Source organism: Sceloporus undulatus, chromosome 3 (genome assembly GCF_019175285.1).
Source record: "Sceloporus undulatus isolate JIND9_A2432 ecotype Alabama chromosome 3, SceUnd_v1.1, whole genome shotgun sequence".
In the NCBI taxonomy this organism is placed as follows: Eukaryota; Metazoa; Chordata; class Lepidosauria; order Squamata; family Phrynosomatidae; genus Sceloporus; species Sceloporus undulatus.
The window spans coordinates 30,289,111-30,314,237 of record NC_056524.1 but is presented as its reverse complement, the minus strand read 5'-3'; the positions used below and the strand labels follow the sequence as shown (position 1 = coordinate 30,314,237).

The window sequence follows — 25,127 nt, the reverse complement described above, 5'->3', positions numbered from 1 at the left end:
CAGGTGCTTCCTTTACATTGTGAATGGTTTAAAACAGAAACTTGCTTTATGTCCGGAGTTCTCAGCTGAAATCACAGGGCCCTCTAACTTAGGCACTTGTATGTTCACTCATCTGACAGCAGATTCTCACAGCTGGGCTGGATTGGACAGAGAACAGATGTTGAGGATTATGGGGAAGACTTCAGAAAGGCTTTGGCCTGTGTATTTGAGGAAGTAATTCATTGTAGAGACTCAGGCAGGGCCTGAGGTGCCTCCAGTGTGGAGTTCCTGAAAACAGATTGCAATAGAGTTCCCCTTAAATACCTCAAACCAATTTTTTTTCTGGTAATGTTAATTAGTAGAGAAACATAAATCAGTACCATAAAGTGTACTGAAGCTTAGAGCTATCAAATTTCCTCTTTCTCCTCTTCCCCCTTCTCCTCCTTCTTAAAACAGGATGAAATTATTCATTACTTAGATTCACTGTAGCACCCTCCATCCAAAAATACAGCTTTCTTGGCCTAAAGTGTGGTATTCTTATTGCAGCTGTAAACAAATGCAAGCAACCAAGTAGGATTGTATGAAAGTGTCCTCCCACATGCAACAAATTCTGGAGTTTGACCTGCTGAAAGATTCTTGCTTGCTTAAACATGGTAGCATGAAAGTCGTCCTGTAATGGATGCTTTCACACAACCCTTATTACTTGGGACAGAAGTTGCTCTACAAAGAAGAAAAGAGACAAATTCAATTCAGTACCCATGTTCATGTATCCCTGTCCATTCTTGCAAACAAGAGTCCTTTCTGTTGCTGAATTTGCTGCAACAAAAAAATGCAGCATTTCTTTTAAAAGAAGTTGTTTTCCATGCAAGTTATTTACAAGTAGAATCAAACTCTTAGAAGCCTCTTGAATGCACACTTCTTGTAATTGAAGTGCATGTAGAGTTCATACGTTTGTCTAAAGGAAAAAAATCTTCTTTTTGCTGCTATGGCATGGGATGCCAGTTTGTTCTTACCAGCCCTGGAAATTGTCCATCCATGCCATAATTTAAAGAGTAATGAAGGCAAAAGACATAGTGGTGTCACTAAGGGGGTGTGGGGGTGCACACCACTGCTCCTCAAACACCTACTTTTTGGCAGAAATGTGTTGTGGCATTCATCTGTTCCCCTTTAAAGTGCTTTAAGAGATGGTGGGAGTGGGGTCATGCTCAGTGGGAGGATGAAGGAGAGGCCCAAGACTTTTTAAAAAATTTCAAATTTCAAAAATTTAAATGTAATATAATGTAATATGTGAAATTTTTTATTTAAATTCTTTTTAAATTTTCTTTCAACAACATCACTTTTTAACCAAACTCTTCACTATACATATGTAAATATATTTAGGTTCTGTATATGATACTGTAATTTGAAGGTATAATTTTTATTATATATTATATTATATTACCTTACTACAGTGCACCTGCGTATACCCAGGCACCTTTTACATAGCTTTCAGCTTATGTTGAAAGCCGCATGATTGGAAATGAATGGCGGGCACGCCATGCCGCACACCATGCACAAGCTCCATTTTATCCATTTGCCTTACGCGGGGGGGGGGGTTGGAACAGATCCTCTGCGTAAACCAAGGGCACACTGTATTAGCATGACACTCTGTGGTATATGAGAATTATGATTTACGAGTAACATTAGTGCAAAAAAAAAAAAGGATTGCTAAAGATTCTGTATGGAGGAAGTCAATGGGGGAGGGTGACACCACGAGTTACTGCACTGGGTGATACCAACCTAAGGGATGCCACTGGAAAGAATCCTGCATGAAATAGTACGTGTTCATTTCTGATATGCAAAAAATTCTTTCCTTTTAGTTTATGGGACTTTAAAGGTATTCACTGATCAGGAAATGCTTCTATAAAACATTCTAATTCTCATCCTCATCCTGGGTATCAAGGGTGTACACAGAATCTCTAGCTGCAAATGTATTTCTGTCTTCATTAGTATTGCCACAGCCTAGAATTGGGATGGGCAATCTTTGACTACAACTCCCATAGTCCCTTCTTTCACACCTTTAATTGTACAGTATTGGGTTTCTGGTTCAGTACTTGACAAATGCAGAGCAGTGACATCTCTGTGGTTGTTGTCACCCAGGGGAGAGGGCAGTGGGGGGAAGACCACTCTCCCTTCCAATGCCTTGCTTTCCTGCCCCCCAGCCAGCCCACCACCATCCAACAAGATGGTTGCTGGGGGGGTGCAGGCTCTGGCATGGTTGCTCAGGGGAGCAGCCATGCCAGACCCCAAATTAAAGGCACCTCCTGGACCCCCAATAATCATTTGGAAACTGGTGCAGCTGTTTGGAGGAGTAGCTGCTCTGGATCCCAAATGAAAGGCATGACCCCCCCCCCCCATCAACCTCCCTGTTGCTTGGGAGGCAGTGCTGCAGCCTCCAGAGGGCCATTGCACAGCTGTTGGGCAAATGAGAAAGAGACATGATGCCCTTTCTTGCTCACCCAGCAGGTGTGCCATCCCCATCAGGTGCACCCTCTGCTTCTGGGGTGTCAGCAGGTACAGTCTGCACCCTCTGTACTCCCCTAGTGTACCCCTTAGTGACATCACTGATGAAAAGTATCATCGGACCATGGCCAGAGTGTAGAGAGGGGCAGCTTGAGATGTTCTCCTTTACTCAGTTAACAAGCTAAAGGGTGGCTTGAGATTTCCATTCTGGGTTTGATTATAGACTTTCAAGGATCTTTCCAAGGTGCTAAATGTTTTTGAGGGAAAGGGATCAGCATCTTGGACAACTCCTTCAAAGTCTGAGATAAGACCCAGTGAGGATTTGCCACACCCCTGACATAGAAGCTGGCTGCTCCCATGGGTAGCCAGTAATGCAAAAAAAAAAAAAAAAAAGGGGGGGGGTGAGAATGTTCTTGCTTCTGTGAGCATATGCATCAGTTCATTTCTATACTCAGGAAGTTCCTGGATTGGGAACCACTGTGTTTCATCCTCCCTCTCAGCATCTTGTCTAAACGCTCTTAGAAGGTGGAAGGTCAGTACAATTCCCCCCCCCCCCCGATCTCTTGTTAGTATAGCATATAGACAGGAGAACATTTCAGTATTATTATTCACTCAGTAATCTTAATTTGGCCCATTGGTACATTGATATTACATTTTGTATTACTGTACTAGATATCTTCATTGGGACTCCTTGGCTTCTGTTCAGTATAATTACTCCCTGTGAGCCTTTATTCAAAGGTGGGTTTCTCTAAAATTTAATTATTTTCCCCCTGCAGCATAGATGATAAAGGCATAACTGTTATATAAAACTAGCTACTATGTGAGGCTGGGTTACTTGTAAAAGCTGCTGTGTGAGAAGAAATCCAGCTGCCAATGCTAAAGTGATGATAACTAAGGGTGGCATTGAATGGTCTCTTCTTGTCATAAATTATATGTGCAGACTGACATCAAAAGAGTTATTAATTCAGGCAACTTTGCCCCACTGTCTGTTTCATATAAACAGTGTTTTCCTGATTTGTGGTCTACATCTCTCTGTGTGTAGCTTCATGTGAAAATAATACGTTAACTTTTTGAATATGTGTCAAAACTTACAATTAAAACTGTAAAAATGATTGTAACCTGTCAGCGACCTCCTGGGATAACTTTAAAAATGAATTATTTTGTTTCTGCAGTAAGGCTTAGCAGGGCCACTAATCAGTACATACCGTATATACTCAACTATAAGTCCAAAAATTTATGCCCCAAAATGAACTCCAAAATCCTGGGTAGACTTATGGAAGGGTCAATGAGTTAATGTTAATAAATTTTGTGAAAGAAGAAGTGCCCACCTTTCTCTGTAGCCTTGTAACGGCTCCCTGTTTGAAGCCCCAGCACCGGCTCTCATGTCCTCCTCTCTCCCTCTGTGTATGTGTGTCTGTTTCCCTCTCTGCTTTCCCACGCAGCCAGACCTAACAAGTTGCTGTTAAGAAAGGAACATGCCCTGGCTTCTACCCCTGGAAGCCCTGAGGGTGAAAGGGAGAGAGAGAGAAAGGTTTGTCCTCCATTTCTGCTGGCTATGAGCTTTAGAGTCCTGGGGGTGAAAGGGAGAGAGAGAGAAAGGCATGTCCTCCATTTCTGCTAGCTATGAGCTTAGGAGTCCTAGGGGTGAATAGCAGAGAGAGAGAAAAGCCTGTCTTCTATTTCTGCTAGCTATGAGCCTTGGGAATCTTGGGGATGAAAAGCAGAGAGACAGTGGGGTCTGTCCTCCTTTTCACAAGCCATGTGCCTTGGAGATGCTTTTGGTAAGGGGAAGTGTGTGTGTGTGTGCACGCACGCACGCATGTGCACGCTGAGGTTTGTTTCCCCTTTTTCATACTGAGACTGATGCTTGGGAGAGGTCTAGAGAGTGAGATATAGGGAGGGAGGTGGTGCTTTGTTTCCCTCCCTCCTTTAGATCTTTTGTAACATCCTCCAGTGTTTGCCCCTCAACTTATCCACGGGTCATATCAAAATCCATGATTTTGGATCCAAAAACTGCCCTCGACTTATACATGAGGTCGACTTATAAATGAGTATATACGGTAATTGTGTTTCCTGCAATAAATTATAATGTACTCTGTAGCCACAGTCTGATTATTCTCAATGCTCTCCTATTTGAAAAATAATGAAAAATTGGAAGAAGAAATTCCCATATCTAATCAGTTTTCCTGTTTATTACCAATGAGTCAGATTAACCATGTGTGGCTTTTAATGACCTATAGATATCACTGGATGGACTATTTTAGCATTTTCCAAGAATGTATTTAAACAAAGGTTAACTAGAAAAGGTTGATTAGATTCTTTTTGTTACACACAATATTAATTTAACTGACTAAGTAAATGTACCTGTTGTCTAGGGATGGAAAGAATATTCAGAATTATTCAAAGTTGGATAAAAAAACTTGTTTCTTGAGTGTCAAGAAATCCTGAAATCGAGAATCCTGGACTGGTGCCTATTTTCACAGTTTGTGAATCATTACATGCAGAATTTGAATGTGCAGGGTTTTCTGCACACAAAACAGCATTTTCTGCATAGAAAATAATATTTTACCTCCACAACAGTGTGAATTTTGTGCAAACTACAGCATGTTCTACACAAAAAACCCCAGTGTATTCTGCAAATAAAATTATATTTCTGCAGAGAAGTATTGGCTTTCAATGGCTTCCCTGTGCATTCTGACCTGAAAGTTGTTGGCATGGTCCAGAATTTAGTGTGTTCAAACCGCATTTTATGCCCTGAATGGTTTATAACGTGTTTTGCTACTGCTGATTTTTGATTTTTGAAAACACTGAAATTCTGGACCATGCCAACAACTATCAGGTCAGAATGTACAGGGAAGCCACTGAAATCCACAAACACCTGGACAACTTCAACAGGAAAGAAGAAACCCTTAAAGTGAACAAAAATTGGCTACCAGTCCTCAAAAACAGCAAAATCAGGACTCAGCAAATGCAAATGGAAAACCACCCAGGGTCAGGGTTTTCCCAGCAAACTATGGCCCATTCCAGATGGGCAAAAAGTACGTGCTCCATGCATACTAGGGTTAGAAAGGGGCGTCATTTCCCGATGCCCCTAACCCCAATACGCACGGAGCGCGTAGAAAATGGTGGCGCCCTATACAGATGGGCGCCGCCATGACTAAATCACCACCACACCGCCTCCAAACGAGGCAGCACGGAAGTGACGTAGTCGCACCACATGAGAGTGCCTGGGGCGCTCTTTTGGCAGTGCAGGAAGGAGCTCCATTTTGGAGCTCCTTCCAGGATTTGTGTCGCTGGCGCAGCCTCTAGTCTACATGACTGCGCCAGCGACGCAAATGAAAAAGGGGCCGAGCGGCCCCTTTCTCTTGGTCCCCACCATCACTGGGTGTCCTTGGAGCTTGAAGCCCCAAGGACACCCATTTCCAGGCCACGGGGAAGCGGCCTTTTGCCGCTTCCCCGCGGCCTAGAAAGCAGTGGATCAGGGCCTTAGAGGCTGCTACTGTGGCAGCTGAGGCCCCAATCCGGCAGGGAAAGGGCCAGTTACAGGCCACCCCAAATGGGCGATCTGTAACCCACTAATGATCACTAATTAAACAAACACTAATCCTCTTTGCATATCCTTCCACCCTCAGGCCTTGCCATCAACAACAGAACAATACACAGATGTCAAGTGGCTAATGTTGACTAAATAAATAAATAAATTAACATGGAAATCACTCCTTCCTACCCAGGGTCACACTGTATATATGTACCCAATTCTCTTCCATGCCAGCATTCTCTGAAGATGCCAGCCACAGATGCAGGCGAAGCATCAGGAATAAACTGTTCTAGAACATGGCCACATAGCCCAAAAAACCCACAAAAAACTATTTTCCCGACTGCCAAATGCCGCCTTCTGGGACAAAAGGTGGGAATGAGCGATCACGGCTGAAAATGAGCCCGAAATCCAAATCTGGCCACAGTCAAGCAGAAGTTCCATTGCCTGTAAAATTCATCATTGAGAAGCTCAGACTTGTCACCCCAGAATCTTGATTCTAGACTTAACAATTCAATGGCTTAGAGGCAGACAAGACAAGAAACTTTTGTGTATATCATATATAAAGGTTTTATTTGTGGGGAGAGAAAGAAAATTGTTGTTTGGAAGTGCTAACTTCTAACCACTGGCCATCTGTCTTCCCAGAGGAGAGTGGGTGGTGGCACCTCATCCTGCTTTTACAAGATGAGCTCCCCACCCACCCCCATTGCTCAAACTATGAGCTGCTAGTAACTCTAACCACATTCATCAGCAGCTGGGACTCTTCACCAGATATGTACAGTATATACCATTGAGTCCTCTCAAAGTTGGCAATGTCTTTTTTCATTACCCAAGTTCCTTGTCTAATCAAGCCATCCATGGCATGTTGTGAATCAACTGATCCAAAGTCCAGATAATCAGAAACCCTATACCTGAAACCCCAAGCCTGAACCCTTTAAAATTGGAGAACTCAACCAAATTGTGCCCATAGGACTGTTTGTGCACTATATGTGTACTTTACTTTTCAGACACTGTAATCCTCTCCCAAATAGACAGGAGGACATTATAAGCCTAACAGAATCACATTTGTTGCAGAATTCATAGCAAAACGAGATTTACACTGTCTCCTGAAGAATTGTAAACAGTGTGTATTCCTGCATGGCAGGGGATTGGATTAGATTACCCTTGTGGTCTCTTTCAACTCTATGATTCTTTGTCTCTGAATTTCAGCCCACTGCCATGTACATTTTTTTAGTTATACAAAGGCTGGGACAAAATTTGTTACCATAGATCTTACTGTATTTGTGCTGCTTACATTTTTGCAAACAAGGAGAGCTAGAGCTATTCAGAAGAAACACTACCTCACAGGAATATGGGGGGGAGGGGGGTTGGTTCTGAGTGTTTGGGTGTGGTAGAGTACCTTGCACTCACAGACACTTTTGTGGACAGAGCATGTTTACAGTGGTCAAGAGTAAGGTCTGCTCTAGCACCTCTCCATCACAATACACTGTGGAGGGGATATTGTAAAGGGCTTTCTACTTAATTTTGGAATGCCCTTGGAGGCTCACTTGGTACTGACATTGGTTCCACAACAACTTGACTATCCACTTGGGAGTATACATGCATTGAAGCCATGTTCTAAAAAAAAAAATACTGTCCCCCCCCCACACAGACATTTTCAGGCATCTTGTGAAACAGATTTGTGGAGCAGGAAGGGGACTTCAAGGGTAAGGAGAGGACAGGAAACCACCACACAACTGGATGTCTGTTCATACAGCACTAGATGGAGCCCATTTGTACAATAGGTGATGCTGACTCTTGGTGGAATCAATTACTAATTTTATAAATTAGGTTAGGCAATCAGAATACCTGATGATAAACAACACTAGATTGAAAGGACAATAGGAAGGAAAATAACTGCTACATGTCTACATGTGCAAGGGTTTATGCAGTGCTACATGCCAACATCAGTGGAAAATGTCTTCAATATACAAGGCAGTGCCTTTGGATCCTATATATTGATCCCTCTATCTGTTTGACCTTTTAAGAGTTTGAGTATGATTTCTGATATAGATCCCAGATCATAGAATCATAGAGCTGGAAGACACCAGAAGGGGCATCCAATCCACCCCCCTGCCATGCAGAAGAGACAACTAAAGTACACACAACAGATGGCCATCCAGCCTCTGTTTAAAAACCTTTTAAAAACAGGAGGCTCCACCACACTCCAAGGCAGTGCATTCTATTGTCAAACAGCCCTTACCATCGGAAGTTTAGGTAAAATCTCTTTTCCTGTAGATAGTATGCAGGCATGTGTTTTCAAAACTAATACTAATATCTCGTGCACCTAATGGATTTACTACATACAGACAAAAGTTACAAGATTTCCACATGCATCCTTAAAAGTCCTGAATGTCTTTACTGTTATTAAGTTTCAATATGTCTAACTGCTAAAAATGATGAGGAAGTGAACAAATTTATCTCAGTTTATCTCAACTGGCTAGAAAAAACAAAGAGTTATTCTCTGTTTCCTATTCAGCTTTCTGAAATGGAAACTATGACCCACACCTGTGTGGGAAAGAGGTATTTGGGACAATTGAAAGGACTAGAAAGGGAAATAAAATGAATTCCTATTGGATTTTGTCTTCTATAAGGCTTTCTTTATAATTGTCAAAGCCAAAGAATAAAAAGAGAAAAGAAAACCTTGAGATATTACTTTATGTCCCTCATGGGTGGGTTTTATAGCAAGCTTGTTCTTTCCTGTGCTTTAATATATAAAAACAGATGTCCCGACAATGTGGTCATTGGTAACACAATGAAACCCAGAGTCTGAGGAACCTACTAAGAAATGACACATCTTTGTTTTAGGTTCAGCAGTGCTCCTTCTAGGGCTACCCTACTCATCTTTGTTGTAGCATGCCTGTGGACAGCTTATTCCTTATTCCTATGAAGCTAATTTGGCTTTTCCCTTCAATGATCTTGTAAAACCTATCTGCAGTTAAAAACTGAGGGAGTGTTTTCTGATGTGTGTTCTGTGCTTTGTTTTGTGTGGAGTTTTTAAATGGCTTATATTACAAGAATTTTCAATACTCCACCCATTCAAGATATTTGACACTCCTTCAAATCCCTGGATGAAGGGGCTAGTACCATTATTTCCTTTATAAAATGTAAATTTCCATCTTTGCAGGTGGAAGATGGGAGAAATAAGTTGGATTTGTGAGTCTAGTTTTTAAAAAAAAGACTGATAGAGGGGATGCAGCTACCTTCCTTTGAATCTTTATTATTCAGAGCAATTTTTTTAATAAAAAAAGAATGTAGTGTAGTGCTTGAACAAAACACTTGCATTTCCAAAGAATGTTGGGTACCAAAGAGGAGATTGGGCTTTGCACTGTGGTAAAGAGCAGGTTTTGCATTCAAAAGATCCTAGTCCTTCAAAATATCTGCCACTTTCTCATACAAATTGTTCTGTACATTCACACACTCTGATAGAAACTTCTAGAGTTAAGAAAAAGCAGGAGTGCCAAGTAGCAACTGCTAGTCCTAAGGGCTGGAGTAAGCTGGCCTGCCATTACATGCCAGTTTCTCTTCAGAGAAGCACCCACACAAAGAGGAACTGGTTAGAGTCATGTTATTCTGCAGTAAGCTTCCTATGTGGAGAAAGCACATCAGGAAAAAGCAGGGCAACAGGTCTCCTGCTGCAACTTCTGAAGCAAGTGAAGGGGACACAACAGGAAAATAAGTGCAACATCTTCTGCTGTATCCTCACCAGCATATTTGCCAGTGAAGAAAGTGGTTGCTCACCTTTCACCTAATCAAACAGAGGAACCCCTTCCAGCCACACAAAAACTCTAAGATTCCAGGTTCTTCTTCCTCTTTGTACCCCTTCTAAGCAAGCAAGGGAAACTCTTTCCTCCAGATAATTGCAAGATTCAAGTTTCTTCCTCCCATTCACATTGGAGTGTGGTAGAGTCTCCTTCTTTGGAAGTTTTTAAACAGAGGCTGGATGGCCATCTGTCGGGCATGCTTTGTGATTTCCTGCATTTCCTTATGGTCTCTTCCAACTCTATGATTCTATGGCCTTAGACGAGACACTAACTCTTAACTTCATCTGTCTCATAGGGTTGTTGTGAGGGGAAAGTGACAAGTAGGAAACCATATAGGCTGCCTTGATCACACTGGAGGAATGGCAAGATTTACTAATGTAACTGATAAATGAATGAAGTAAATGCATAAACAGCTTTCGTATTTGTATGTGTGCATGCTTCCTCTACTACAAATAAGTAATAGATAAATACAGTGGGGCCTAATTGATTCCTATTGAGAAAGGGCTGTACTTCAAACGAGTTGATCTTTTTCCTATGGAGAACTGGAAATTCTATGGCATGGATGAGCCTGACTTTGATATTTGATGTCATATCTTTATTCTTCAGGATCTTAACTAGTTCCTTTATAGCTGCCCTCTCAGGTCTTTGTCTTCTTCTGATTTCTTGACTACATTCCTTGTACAGACAACATTGGAAAGAAGGCCTACATTACGAAATGCAGGACAAACTGTGTACAAAGATTGGCAAAAACTCACACAAAAGGGGAACAAATTCATGCAGAAACAGGTGACATCAACTTCAGTTTGGTTCAGTTGGCCATGTTGGCTGGGGGATTCTGGGGACTTTTGTCCAAAAAGTAATTTTCTGAGCTGTAGGCTAAATGTATGCCATGGGAGCCATACTGTTAATATAGCTAGCAAAATTTGAATTTGCATAACTCTTCCAGTGGGCCTCAGCATATTATTAAATCACTTATTTTCAGTTGGTGTACAAGATTACCACTTCTCCAGCATTCCAGTAATAGTGTGAAGGACTTAGCATCAAAGAACTGATCAGAGCATTGAAAACCACCTGTCTAGCACTGGTGCTGCTATGACAGCTTTGTTGCTAAATACAGTTTTGAATTGTAAAGAGGCTACCAGCAAAACACACTGGGTAGATTTGGCATTCTATAAGATGTGTCAGTACAGCAACCCAAGCAGGCACCTTAAATCTAGTCTAACTTTAACAGCCTGTTTCCCACTATATGATCAAGACTCATCAGCTGTCTGTTCTATTAAAAATTTAGTTCAATGTCGTATACTTGTTGAAGCAAAAAAACCTAAAACTGTTGAGGATGTTTTGGTGGAGAAAGAAGTGTCTATTGATGGCAGTGTATGATGGGCTTATCTCTTCTTTGAAGCAACATCAGGCAACTTCTGTAATCAAGCAAAGGGTAACTTTCCTCCTAAAGTGCTAAAAGCAAAGTTTGAAGTACTGAGGCTCATTAACCACAAAATGTCATTAAACAATCTAAAGATATGCAGCACAGCCATGATAGGGTACAGTTGACCCTCCATATCCACAGATTCAACTATACACAGCTTGAAAATATTCCAAAAATATATACATTCCAAAAAGCAAAGCTTGGTTTTGCTATTTTATATAAGGGACATCATTTTAATATGTTATTGTATATAATGGTGCTTGAGCATCCACAGATGTTGGAATCTACAGGGGGTTCTGAAACCAAACCACAATAGATATCAAGAGGCCACTGTAATTTTGGTCATAGTAGCATACTGTGAGAATGGCTCATGCTCTAAAACAGCTGTTCTGCCCTGTAGTTACAATAAGCAATTTGAAGGGTCCTTGGAGTTAGAGAATGGGCTATACATTGGCAGAGACCAGTGCTGCTGGTGGGACTGGGGACATCCAAAGGCAGAAAATATATCTTCTCCAAAGGGAATTCTGAGCTCACATCAGTCAGGTGTAAGGGAAGCAGGAATGGTTCTTTTCTTCCTTCTTTTTTTCATTTCCCCACTTGTTTTAAATTCTTAAGTGTTGTAACAGTATACTTACTATTATTACATTTTAACAGTGATAACCTTTTGTATGTTTTTATCTGTATTCTTTTTTAATCTGTAGTAGTTGTAGTTTTATAAGCTGCCAGTGCTGAGGGGAAAGTGGGTTATAAATAAAATGGGGAAAAATTAATTTAATTCTCCTGTTAAATAAAATTACTAGATCAATAGGTTACATGTTCTTTTATGGTATTGTTATCTTCATCCTTTTTCAGCAATGCTGTCATCATATCCTTCCCTTTCAGATATCTCTACTACAAACTGTAATATAATCATGATTAATGCCATATTTATTGCTGCTTTTTTACAGGCAGGAATGGTCTTGAGATGTGGATACTTCTGGCTCGGTTTATTGCTGGTGCCTACAGCATGCCTTGTTAAAGATGTGGCATGGAGAGCGTAAGTTTGAAGAACTGAACATTGTGCCTCTTGTAACAACTTATATTCACTTTTTGAAAGAACAAAACACTCAGGAAGTGAAAGCAAAAACAGGTACTAGCATTAAATTACTATAGATGTGTATTAGCAGAAGGTAAGAAGGGAGGGAGGCAGGATTCTAACTAGAGGGAGAGGTATATTAGGAGGGAGATTGGAAGGGAAAAGAAAGAGGGAGAACTGGAGCAATTCCAAATGTGGATGGTAGACAACTACTGGGCAGCAGCAGTAGTGATGAGTGACACTGGTGGAAGCTGTAACTAACACTGTGTGGAGGGAGACAAAGGTAGACTCCTTGTGGCAGCCTCTCACCAAGAAATCCAAAACAGAACAAGAGACAGGGACAGAACAAACAGGGAGCTAAAAAGACAGAACAGAGTACAAGCACAAAAATGTGTAGCAAAAGGCACAACAGATCTCAAAAAGGCAGGAAGACACACAGTATACACTTTCAAAAATGAAAAGAAGTTCTGAAGCTGTGATACATCATAGGTACATAGAATGTGAGAAGCATGAACCAAGAGAAGCTAGACATACTTTTTTTTAAAAGGGAGGGATAGGAATGAATAAACATAGCAATACTAAGAATGAGTGAGCTAAAACAGACAGGAGCAGGAAATTTTGAGCCAGACAACTACACAGTGTTTTACTCAGGAAATAAAAAAAGGAGATAGAACAGAGTAGCACTAATAGTGAGGAAAGACATAGCAAAATCGGTCAAAGGATATAACATGAAGACCAACTGAATAATATCAATAAGACTTCAGGGAAACCCAACAAACATCGCCATAATCCAAATATATGCACCAATGCCAGAGGGCAGTGAGAAGAAATCAAGAATTTCTATGACGACGTGCAGGAAGAAGTAGACAACATGTCAAAACAGGACTACTTGCCAGAGTAGGAAGCAGAACAGAATCAAAGATAGTAGGGAGATTTGGAACTGGCACAAGAAATGAAACTGGAGAGCTACTGACAGAGTTTTGTGAGGCCAACAATCTATTCTTTGCAAATGCCTTCTTTATACAGCCAAAGAGGAGACTATATATATGGACATTACCAAATGATCAACACAAAAACCAAATAGAGTGCATAATAGCTAACAGAAGTTGGAGAAGCTCCATTGCTGTGGCAAAAATGAGACCAGGGCAGACTGCAGCACAGACCATGAACTACTAATATCCAAAATATCACCTGAAGAACATCCCAACAGAGTTTTTAAAAAGTGTAAGAAATAGATTTGCCCTTTTAAGAGTAGTGGACCAAGAACCAGAAAAACTATGAACAGAAGTTCAAAGATATAGTCAGAGAGGAATGCAGAAAGATGATAGCAGTGACCAAAAATAAAGAGAAGAAACAACAAATGCCACATGCAGTAAACGAAAGACAAGAAGCAAAAATAAGGAATGAAAATAAATAAATAAATAGTATACGAAAACAGGGAAGAAATCAGAACCATAAATGCAACTATACAAAGATTAGTGCACAGAGATAAAGAAAATTACTACAACAACCAATGCAACAGAATAGAATCCAACAACAAAAAAAGGAAGAACAAGAGTCCTCTTCCTCAAGATCCAGGAATTCAAAGAGATATTTAAACCAAAGGTGGGGATACTCTACCATCAGAAGAGGACCTTAAAACACAATCACAATGATTTAAAAAAAAAAACAATGGAAGCATTTCACAGAAGAGTTATATATAAAAGGTGAAGTGATGAATCACAAATGGGAAGAAGAAACTTATGAAGGTGTACTCCAAATTTTGGAAAGTGAAGTGATAGCAGCACTCAAAGCAATTGACAAATAACCAGGAACAGATGATATACCAATAGAACTGCTACAATCCACAGCCACAAAACAACCTCCATTCTAAGTAAAATATGTCAACAAATATGGATAACAAAACAGTAGCCCACAGATTGGAAGCAATCAGTGTACATTCCTATCCACAAAAATTGAGACAAAAAGATTTGCAATAATTACAGAATTACCACACTGATCCCTCCCACAAGCAAGATAATGTTATCATCCTAGATAACAACAATATCAAAATAGTCAAAGAATTCCCATACCTTGGATCAAACATTGATCAGAGTGGAGACTGCAGTCTAGAAATCAGAAGAAGACTAGGGTTGGGAAGAACAGCTATGAAAGTACTAGAAAAGATGCTAAAGCACAAAGAAATAACAAGGACTACTAAAGTTAGGATTGTCAAAATCATTGTCTTTCCTATCACCATGTACTATGAGAGCTGGAGTGGACAGCAAATGAAGCAGATAGAAAGAAAATCAATTTATTTGAGATGTGGATGGCCAAAAAGACAAACAAATAAGTCCTAGAACAGGTCAAGCCCAATCTGGAAGCCAGAATTACTAAATTGAGTTTGCTGCAATTTGGACACACCATGAGAAAGAAAGGCGGGATACAGACCACCGCTTTGCGGTGGTCTCCCGCTGGCGCCATTTGCTCCACGCGGGAGCTGCAGCAGCCAAACCGCGTGGCTCCTGCGCGGAGCAAAAAAGAAGCTCCATTTTGGAGCTTTTTTTGCAGCGCCTTTATGACGTCACGAGGCGCCGCTGGCGCATTCGCGACATCATAGGTGCCGCGACACGTCTGGACTCTATGCGTCCAATACATAAACATGGCGGCCCCCATGTGGAAGGGGCGCCGCCATGTTGTACGTATTCTATACGTACTAGGGTTAGGGGGGTGCAGAAGCACCGCCTCTTCCTAACCCTAGTACATATAGAAGACGTACTATATGGCGATTTGTATCCCGCCAAAGACTCAGTAGAAATGGCAGTGATGCTATAAAAAGAGGAAGGCAGCAGAAGGAGAAAGACCACAAGGCAGATGGCTAGATTCAATCAAGGAGACCACTTTTTATTTAGGCAAATCTTTGATTATTAACATGTTGCTGCAGATGGCACTTGCAATAAGATGTGTTGTCTCTGTGTTTCATTATGTTTTAAATGTATTTTTAAAATGTTTTAACTTGCATTTTTTCACAGAATTATAGTTTATTTTTTAATTTTTATACTTTTTAAAAGTTGTACCTAATAAATAGGATTTATTTATATGCTGCCCAATCACTGGGAACAGAAGCGGCTTACAACAGAGGGGATGATACAAGGCAGTAACAATAAACATGAATTAAAAAACAAATGTAACATGGCAATGCGTTAAACAATAATAAAATAGTGATTAACAATAGCAGTAAATAACAAACAATACATAGTAATTATAGCAACAATAAAATTAGCAAAGCTAATTTGTTGACTTTTTAATTTAACTTTTTTAAATTATGCTTTTTTAATTTATAACTTTTTTAAAGTAATTATACTTTTTTAAAGTTGTATTTTGTTTCAAATGTTTGTAAGACGCCTTGACTCCCTGTGTTGGAAGAAAGGCAGGATATAAATTAAATAAATAAAGATATAATATGATAACATTACCCTCTCCATAAAAATTCCTCCACCAGTTAAATTTTTCTTCAGTCCCCAAATTTCTAGAATTGTGGAAAGTGAAACAATGAAAATCATTTCTACCTAGAACTTTTCTATTTGCTGTGTTCACATCCATCTGGGAACTTTGCCTATCCTGTTGCTAAACTGGATTTCTAAATGCTAAACAGAAGTTTTAAGTTACCAAAATGTTAGAAATTTGGGGACTGAAGGAAAATTTCAGTTGGGACACAGAATTCATTTTTTGCATAACAGTATCTTCATTCCCCCTCCCCTTGTAGCTACACCCCTGATCCCTTGTAAATATTACTCACACTTAATAAGGCACCAACATTACTCATCATTATGGTAGTTCAGAGAAAGACATGCTGTTGTACTTGTATTGCTCTCAAAAATAACATGTTGCATAAAGTTATTGCTTGTGTAGCACATAATTTCTCAGCTCTGCTCCAAGGAACGGGCAATTGTCAACCCACAGATTTTAACTAGTCCCAGAATTTTCTGTTATTTAATGTTAATTTGTTTTTGTTTTTTTAATAATTTGTTTTATTTATATACCGCTATTCCAAAGATCATAGCGGTGAACAGCAAGTAAGCTAATTTGCCCCCAACAGTCTGGGTACTCATTTTAGCGACCTCGGAAGGATGCAAGCCTGAGTCGAGCTTGGGCCCTTTTGCTGGTCTTGAACTCGCAACCTTGTGGTTTTGAGCGAATGGCTGCAGTACAGGCATTTAACCACTGCGCCATCAGGGCTCCTAAGATCCTAAGATGTTAAAGATTGAGTGTAAATCTGGAGAGGGGAGAAAAGGAATGGAGATGTGATGTACAAGTTGGATATCTCTACTAAAAGTAATATTATAAAACTGCACTCCTATATATGCTTACTCTACAGCCCCCATCAATTTCATGAGTCTTTACTTCCAACTAACATATATAGAATGGAGCCACACAATTTTTTTTAAAGATCCAAACTTTTAACTACTGCCTATTCTAATAAAGATCATCTCTTTTTAAGCAGAAGAGTTCAAGGTCAATATTTTTATCTATTCAGTCAAATTAAGCTGGATGTGAATGCAAAGCGAATAGAAAATATTACTGAGGAAATAGGCCAAAGCTTGAAGCAGGTTTTATCTATCAGGAAGACAAAATTTGAAAGTTTGAGTTCTTAAAAAGGAAGCTGAGTTTAATAAGTAGCCTAAGAAGTTTCAGTAACTTAAAACTAATTAAGTTTGGTTTTGGGTTTTTTGTTTTAGTTTTTTATTTCTATGTGATTTCATATTCTTCAGAGTATTTATATCTCAGAATGGCTCTGCTGCTTTTCTAATTCTTGCAAATTTATATCTGTAATCATCCAGTTTCACAATCTGTATTTTCAAGAACAGAGGAACTTCCTTCCTAGCCAGAACAGTTTGGACTGCTACGTTTTAAAAATAACTAATTTTGTTACTTTTAAAACTCTGTTCATTTTCCTGATCTGGGTTATACATGTTTTGTACCATGTTATTACTTTTTTTAAGACTTTTACAACTCTAAATTGATATGATGAATTCCAATCACTTGAAAATGCACCCTCAGTAGCATTTTAAAATAATGACTGAGCATTACTTATTACAGCAAAAGTACTACACAGCTCATTATATTACTGTTTAAACCCAAAGTAGCACAAAGTCAGATGTTGATGTTGGCCACATCACAGGCCACACCTGTCTAAAATTTCAGGTAGGATTCATTCCCAATGTGTTGTCATTAACTGCCATCAAGTCAACTTAGGCAGTTGGGTGATCCCAACTTAGGGTGATCTAGTAAATGAGAGACTTCCAAGTCACCCTATCCTCAACAGCCCTGCTCAGGTCTTGCAGACTCAGGGCCATGGCTTCCTTGACTGGAATTTGTTCTTCTTCTTTTCCTACTGCCTTCTACTTTGACAAGCATTATTGTCTTTTCTAGTGAGTCATGTCTTCTCATCATTATGCCAAAGTATAATAGTCTGAGTTTAGTCATCTTGGCTTCTTGGGAGATTTTAGGCTTGATTTCCTCTAGGGCCCATTAACTTGTCTTTTTAGCAGTTCACATATCCATAGAACTCTTCTCTAGCTCCACATTTCAAATGAGTTGATTTTTTTCCCTATCAGCTTTCTTCACTGTCCATCTTTCATAACCATATATAGAAATTGGAGATATGATGGCATGGACAATCCTAACTTTACTGTTGAATTATATATCTTAATACTTGAAGAACTTTTAAAGTTCCTTCACAGCTCCCCTTCCAAGTCCTATGGGGTTTTTAAAAATTTCTTGAATGCAGTTGCCATTCTGATTAATGACTGAGCCAAGGTATGGAAAACCTGATTTTCTTCTGAAATTCATTTGTGCACTCCATTATCAAATGTATGCTTGCAATATGATCCTTAGTGCCTTTTCCTTTTCTGAACCCAGCTTGGGCAATTGGTATTTCTTGGTCTATATGTGGGCAAAATCTCTGTAGCAGAATTTTGAGTATCACTTTGTTTGCATGGGAAATTAATGTGCTGGTCCTCTGGTTACTACAATCCCTTATTTCCTCTATCTTGGGGATTGACGATTTCTATTCAGTGGGCCATTGTTTTGTTTTCAATATTTGTTGACAGATTTTAGTGAGAATTAGAGTTGATTCTGTCTCTGTAGCTTGAAGAAGCTACCGTGATTTATTTCTCCCAAGTGCTCTGCACCTTGAATGCATCTTCCATTCTTTCATCTCTTTGTTGTATTGCATAGAGCAATAAAATGTACTTGGTTTTAACTACAGTTAATTTAAAACAAGCTAACATTCAGTCATGGATTCTGAAGCAGGCTTGTTTAAAATAACCATGATTTCATTTAACACAGTTAAGCTGTGATGAAAATGGAAACTCCTTCTCACAGCCATGCAAAAGAAGTAAAGAGAGCAAACACACAGGCCCAAAACTCATATATGCTCATTCTTATTGTTGTTTTTCATGTTCCTAAATGACTTTTTAGCAAGGTGTGTAAATGTAACATTTACAGTCCTCCTTCATGTTGTTATCAAATTGATATCAATAGAATGCTTAAAACACAGCCTCGAGGATGCCCCAGCATAGGAAATTTCTTTGCCACATAAGGAAATCTCGTACTCTGCATGGAAGAGCTCCAAAGCACATAGACAGGATAGATAAACTGATAAATCTGCATGGTCCCTGCACTGATAGGAGTGATGGTGGACAATAGACCTGGTACTTACACAGGAATAGAAATATAAGTACATTTCCTTCTGCAAGTGATAATCCTTTTGTCCAAGGACATTTGCACTGATTCCCCAGCCATTCTCAACTTCGTTGCTCAGGTCTCCCTCCTGGATATCTTTTCACGTCCTGAAATCTGCCCTCTGATATGTTTTGCCCTATAAAAGTGTCTGCCAAAGCACTCCCAATTCGGTCTCATTTGAGATGCAGACAGATGCTTTGTCCGTCTCTTGCCCAACTCCCTGACCTAAGCTAGCCACTCTACTGAGCCATTTTCCATTTCACTACTTTCCCCCAATTAGAGCTACCCCTTTAAGTTGCTATCTGCTACCACCTTTATGTTCTTAGTTCTTGAGTGTGTGCATGAGTAAATGCCTTGTGTGATTATTGATTTCTCTTGATTACAAATAAAATTGCACTGAATCTGCACTTAGGAATCCTGTTTCTTAGAAACATTATACACAGGCTCGATCCCTACTTTAGTTGCCCTAGCCCCCTTGGCTGCTGTCATTTGAGTTAATAAAATTCCTCTGTTTGAATATTAAGTGTGAGTGCTCTCTCAGAACCCTTGCATTTTGGGTAACATCTTCATACCTGAAACACAAAAACAGTTGCAAGAGTGCAAATTCATGCTTAGATATGAGATCTGAAAATGTCTATATTCTTTTGATGACCCCAGTAAACTAACATCTAATGTGTAATCTTGAATGAAAATATATGATCTCTTTATTAAATATGTTGGTTACAGGTTTTTTAAAAAAATATATAACTGGACACATGCAAATCGAAGCTACTAAATCACAGTTTACTTGAGATTATCTTTTAAGCAACATAAAAAGAAACTGCACAGAGAAGAAAGATGGCAGAGCTGTAGCTAGGTGAACTAGTGCATTGTGCCATAAGGGCCTGCCAGTCACTCTGAAGATGCAAATACTTTCACATATAAATTGTCCTAAAGCTTTTATTGTACATTCTGTGTTCACTGTACATGGAAACAAAGGCTTCTGGGTACAGGGGAAGGGATAGTTGTCTGGCTCACTGATAGTGACATGTTATGGAAGAAGAGGAAACCATTTGTAGAAGGTAATGGTTTAATACCAGAATAGGTCATAGTCATCAAAGAGTGTCTCATCAGATTTTCTATGTGCTGGAGAGCATTGTTTAAAGGATGTAATGGGCTTCTATGAATAAATGATAAATTCCTTCTCCCTTAGTTGAATGACCAGCTGTTGAGTAGAGCCATGGTAGCAGCACCAGGCCCTGATGGTGCAGCCCATCTATAGTGTTTTTCCCCAAAAAAATGTCTAAATGCAGAAAGGGTGCTAAGTTAAAGCAGATTATTTTGCTGTCTCTACTGTCAAAGACAGACTCCTGTAGTTGTTTCTATACTGCTGCATTCTTTTGATTTATCCAAATCTTCCTAGGATCACAGCTAGCCCAACTGCACATACAAAGTTGGGGTGAGTGGGGTGTGTAAATTCTTCTTTTGCTGCTACTAAGAACTTCAGATAAAATCAAATCCATGGCTGGGGCCAAATATCCTCTGCAGCCTTGCAAAAAATAATAATAAATAAATCCTGGAGTAACCTACAGTGCATTGGGCCAGCTCTGCTGAAGCACCATCTTTTCTGTCTCCTCTGCATGGAAAAATTGAGTCTTTTACAACCAATCAAAGCTGATGTGTTGGTTTCTTTGTTTTGTGTCTTTTTCTCCTGTGATACAGGGCCAAGCACACCTACCATAAAACTTTGCTGGAGCAGGTTCAAGAGTTGGAAGCTAAGTCCAAAGAGCTGAGAAAATCTATGCTGCGTGATAGTAATGGAAAGAGGTGGGGGCAATTCCATCTTAACTGGAAGCATGCCAAATTAATATTCCTTCTCCCCCATCATTATTCTTTCTCCATGCATTGCTACCTGATGGAATCCTCCAGACTCCTCAGCAGCCTGACCCATCCATCTGCTTTATTGTTTTTTTTAAAGCTTCCATCTTTCACTGCTCCATCATCATATGTTGCTATAAAAGACCAGATCTAACACTCTATATAGTGCTTCTTATATGATGCTGTGTAATGTTTCAGTAGGACTGTGCTGCCACTCCTAAGTGATTTTACCTGGTTTCCCCCAAGTGTTAGTTTTCTTGATCTCATTGATTTTGCATCTCAAACAAATCTTAGGAATTATTTAAAATTTTGTTTAATACAGGGAGAGGCGGGATACAAATAATAATAATAATAATAATAATAATTATTATTATTATTATTTACTTTTGCTCCTCATTCATTCCACGGTGAAATTAAAGATCATTATTTTTAATAATTAAATGCTAGTATCATTTTTATTTTTAGCAACAAATACACAACTCGTGTTGTTTTCATTTATTAGTTTATAATTATGCTAATTTGCAAGTATATGGGCATTTGAGGCCATTTTAAGACATTTTAAATGAATTTTGATGTAATAATTTTGTGATTCTTATTAATAATTAAGGTAAAACATTATTTTTATAGAGATTTTAAACCTGAACAAATTAATTTTCTTATACAATTTAATGTTAACATGCTAGTTCTAACATTTCCTAACCTTTCTTCAAACCAAACAATATCAAGAAGATATAAGTTATGCTTTTAACTTTTGTATACAATATTTTATGTGAGTTTATATTGTTCTAGATGATTTTAATTGTTTTGAATTTTACTGAGATTTTTTAATGTTTTATCTGGGAGCTGCCTTGGGTCCCTCCTGGGAGAAAAGCAATATACAAAACAAACAAACAAACAAATAATAAACTATAAGGATACTAAAATGGAAAGCAGGAGGTAATGGATCCTTTGGGCAATGTCTGCCAATGTAACAGTCAGTTGTTCAGCATATGTACTTTGAATGATGTCACACAAGGAGATATTTGTATCTCATGGTGCAGCATTGACATTCCCAGTGCTCAAGAGCAGTCAGCAAGTTTCCAGGCATGGCTCCATTCTCCCAGCCATCAGTTGGGCTTCAGGCCCAATTGTTCCATTTGCTCTCATGCCCCCTGTAAAGGAAAAGCCTTACTATGGGGATAGAGGCTGGTCCTTCTCCAACAGAGGTTAGTTAGGCATTGAGATGGCATTGGACTCGATAGACCTTGGGATCCCTTCCCATGCATTTCTGTGATTCCTGTAGATTTATACCCATGAATTTCTCAGTACAAATTCACAAACCCAAATTGTATTTGTGTTATGACTCAGGCTCATACCCGTTGGTCAGAGGCCGAGGGCATTCCTGGCAACAGTGAGCTGTAGTCATCAGAGTGCTAGGACTAAGTCTCAAAAAAGCCAGATTATAACCCCTGCTTACCCATGAAACTCACTGTGTGAATATTTTAGTTTATGTTTCTGGGAGCTGTAGTCCAAATACAACTTTTCCAGGCTCCGACAACCAGCAAACAGCATCCTAGTTTCCCCATGCAGCTTGTTGGTCTTTCAGCTTTAAGCTGCATAATAACAGAGCTCTCAAACTGGACAACAACTTTGAATGCTTCTCCATTGTCACTAGACCATATGGAACCTACTGCTATTATTACATTCTTCATTGTATAGGAGTGTATGTGCTGTGGAGGGACTTTTGTGTGATGTGAAAGACACTAAATTGGAGAATTCCAGCGATGTTTTTTTTCTCTCCACACCCAACTAAACGGTTTCATCTAGTCCTTTTTAGAATGCAATTGTGCTTCAGCAAATGGAAATGCTCCACAAGTTCAAAAAGGTTTTATAACTAACACTTGTGTTCCTCAAACAATATGGCACTGTGTGACCTGCCAAAGAACTTCACAATAATGAAGCAGGATTTGAACAAACCTTCTAAACTACTAACCTGAGTGGAATGGAACTTCAGAGACAGATTCCATTCTGCTAGGGCAGGGTCAACCTTTGAGTCTTTTACATCTATTCTGAAGTAAGCTAATTGCCATATTGTAACTGCGCTGAGGCAAATGGAAGGCTAAATCTGCAACTCTATTTCCTTAGTACCTTGAGTAAAACCATGAGGCAGTAAACCATCTAGTAAAGCATGTGGCAATGTTGATGCTAATAACAGTAAAATTTAGAAATTCCATGAACTTTGGGGTTGTATTTTAGTCTATTTGTATGGTGTCACTCAGTTTCCTAGATCTCTAATGACATATTGGCTTGCATAACTAATATGTTCTAAAATTCAAGGCACAGTATAGATCCTTCTCCTCTTTTTCCTTTCACAAATGCTTGGTAGTGTTACTGATTGTATAGCTTTCCGACTGTTGGTAACCGATATATTTGCACAGTAAAAATCACATTACTGGTTTTTATAAATAATAATAATAAATAAAACTTTTATTTCTACCCTGCTTTTTGTAAAAACAATCAAAGCAGCTTACATTTTATTGGTTCCTTCCTTTTTACTACAGCATGAAACATATATTAGTGTACTGTACTTTCAACATAGCACATTTTGTATTCATAGCACATCCAGAAGCAGGATTCCCTATCTGTGAACTAGAATTTGGAGATTTTACATTGAAGTAGAATGAATGTTAAAGGCATGCTGTAACCATCCATAACTGAGGCTTCATAGAATGGTGATCTGGGATGCAGAACATCCTCACACCATTCCTTAGTTGTGGAGTGCTTCAGCATGGCATTGTGTTAGTTTGTTTGGAAGATAACTTTCCAAGTTCTGCAACAAAAAAACCCCATTTTTTTTCTGTGTAGTTCCAATCCCCAGTCCAGCTCCTAGTTCTGTGCACATGGACCCCTTTATAAAAAGCTGAAAGCCTTCTGATCAGCTGTCAAGGAGTGGAGCTGGGGGCTAGATTCAGCCCCACCCCCCCACCCCCAATTCAAAGGATCTCTGCTATTTAAAAGCAATTCTGCTTACATCTCCAGCTGTTCCATCTGCACTTGTTTGGAACAGAGCCTTTGTTTATAAAGCCATCTTGATCATTGTCACCTGGAAAGTGCTGTGTGTATATATTTATTTCTGTGTGTGTAACACGGGTGTGTGTAACTTGACTCAGTGTGTATGATCCCCTTTCTCCAGCCATGTTTACTTCCTGATTTGACATTCTGCAAATGTAACAGCCATGCCGTGACTCATTCCGAGATGGGCATGTTTTCATAGCAGTTTATTTCATTACATTCTCTTTCCAAGTGCTTTCATCCATGCTCCTTTTCTTCATTGGCTTCCATCATTCCCTAAATGCTTGAAAGCAGAAAATGTCGGGAATCCTTGCCAGTCCTTTGGCCCTTGTACCTTCCTTAGAGAATTCTCTGCCTCCCTTCCTCCACCCGCATTTGTTTTTTCTCCTTCCTAATTGCACCCATGTTTTCTGGGTGGTCCATCTGCAAACTAGATAATGGTGGAGTGTCTCAGCCTTCCTGAGGTTGATGTGTCATACTTATGCAGAGGCCTCTCGAGCGCCTTCTGATAAATGCTCTGTCTTTTATCACCTTGTTTGTGTCTCAGCTCTTTCACACCTGCTGCAAAACATGTGTTTGTCTTTTGGGAAGTGAAGGGTTGAAGAAAACAATGCACTATACAATCTGCCTGATTTGGGTGCCTGATTTGGCTGCTAGTAAAAATATATTGTGATATGTGCTGTTTTGATACTTCTGAATCACCTCTTTCTTGCTGACAGTCTGTACTGATAACCATGTTGTCTCTGTGTAGCATGAACCAGGAAGGATATGTGTAATCTAAGGTGACTATTTCTGCATTGCTTTAAAAAGGAGGGCACTAGCGGGTAATAGTTGGCAAAATACTTGCATGTACTAATTTATATGCATATAAATTATAAAGGGCAGACAGGGATTTATATGTAATACAAATTCATAAATAGCCAGAATCCTGTTGGCTGGCATAACTATGCTGGAGTAACTGCACATGGCAAAGCAGCAAGGGTAAAATGGCTGCAGGTGTTGTGACAATAGCAGAAGACATCTTTGCCATGACAGAAAGCTGTCATGCCAGCTCCTGAACTGCTTTTTCTCCTGACCAGTGACAGCTTTGTCTGCTGTCTGCTTGCTACTGCTACACGCCCTTCTAAAATGAAGGTCAGAAACTGTTGGGGATTAGGAGACCACATTCCCCTA

The 25,127-nt window shown here is 39.5% G+C and overlaps 1 protein-coding gene across 1 annotated transcript in view; it reads left to right on the top strand.

Annotated features, from left to right (window-relative positions):
* Positions 1-25,127, top strand: part of ATP8A2 (ATPase phospholipid transporting 8A2) — a 500,148-nt gene that overhangs the window by 451,590 nt on the left and 23,431 nt on the right. Inside the window, exons 33-34 of the mRNA XM_042457059.1 lie at positions 12,193-12,281; positions 20,748-20,852. Coding sequence (XP_042312993.1) covers positions 12,193-12,281; positions 20,748-20,852 — 194 coding nt within the window. The remainder of the gene's footprint in view (positions 1-12,192; positions 12,282-20,747; positions 20,853-25,127) is intronic.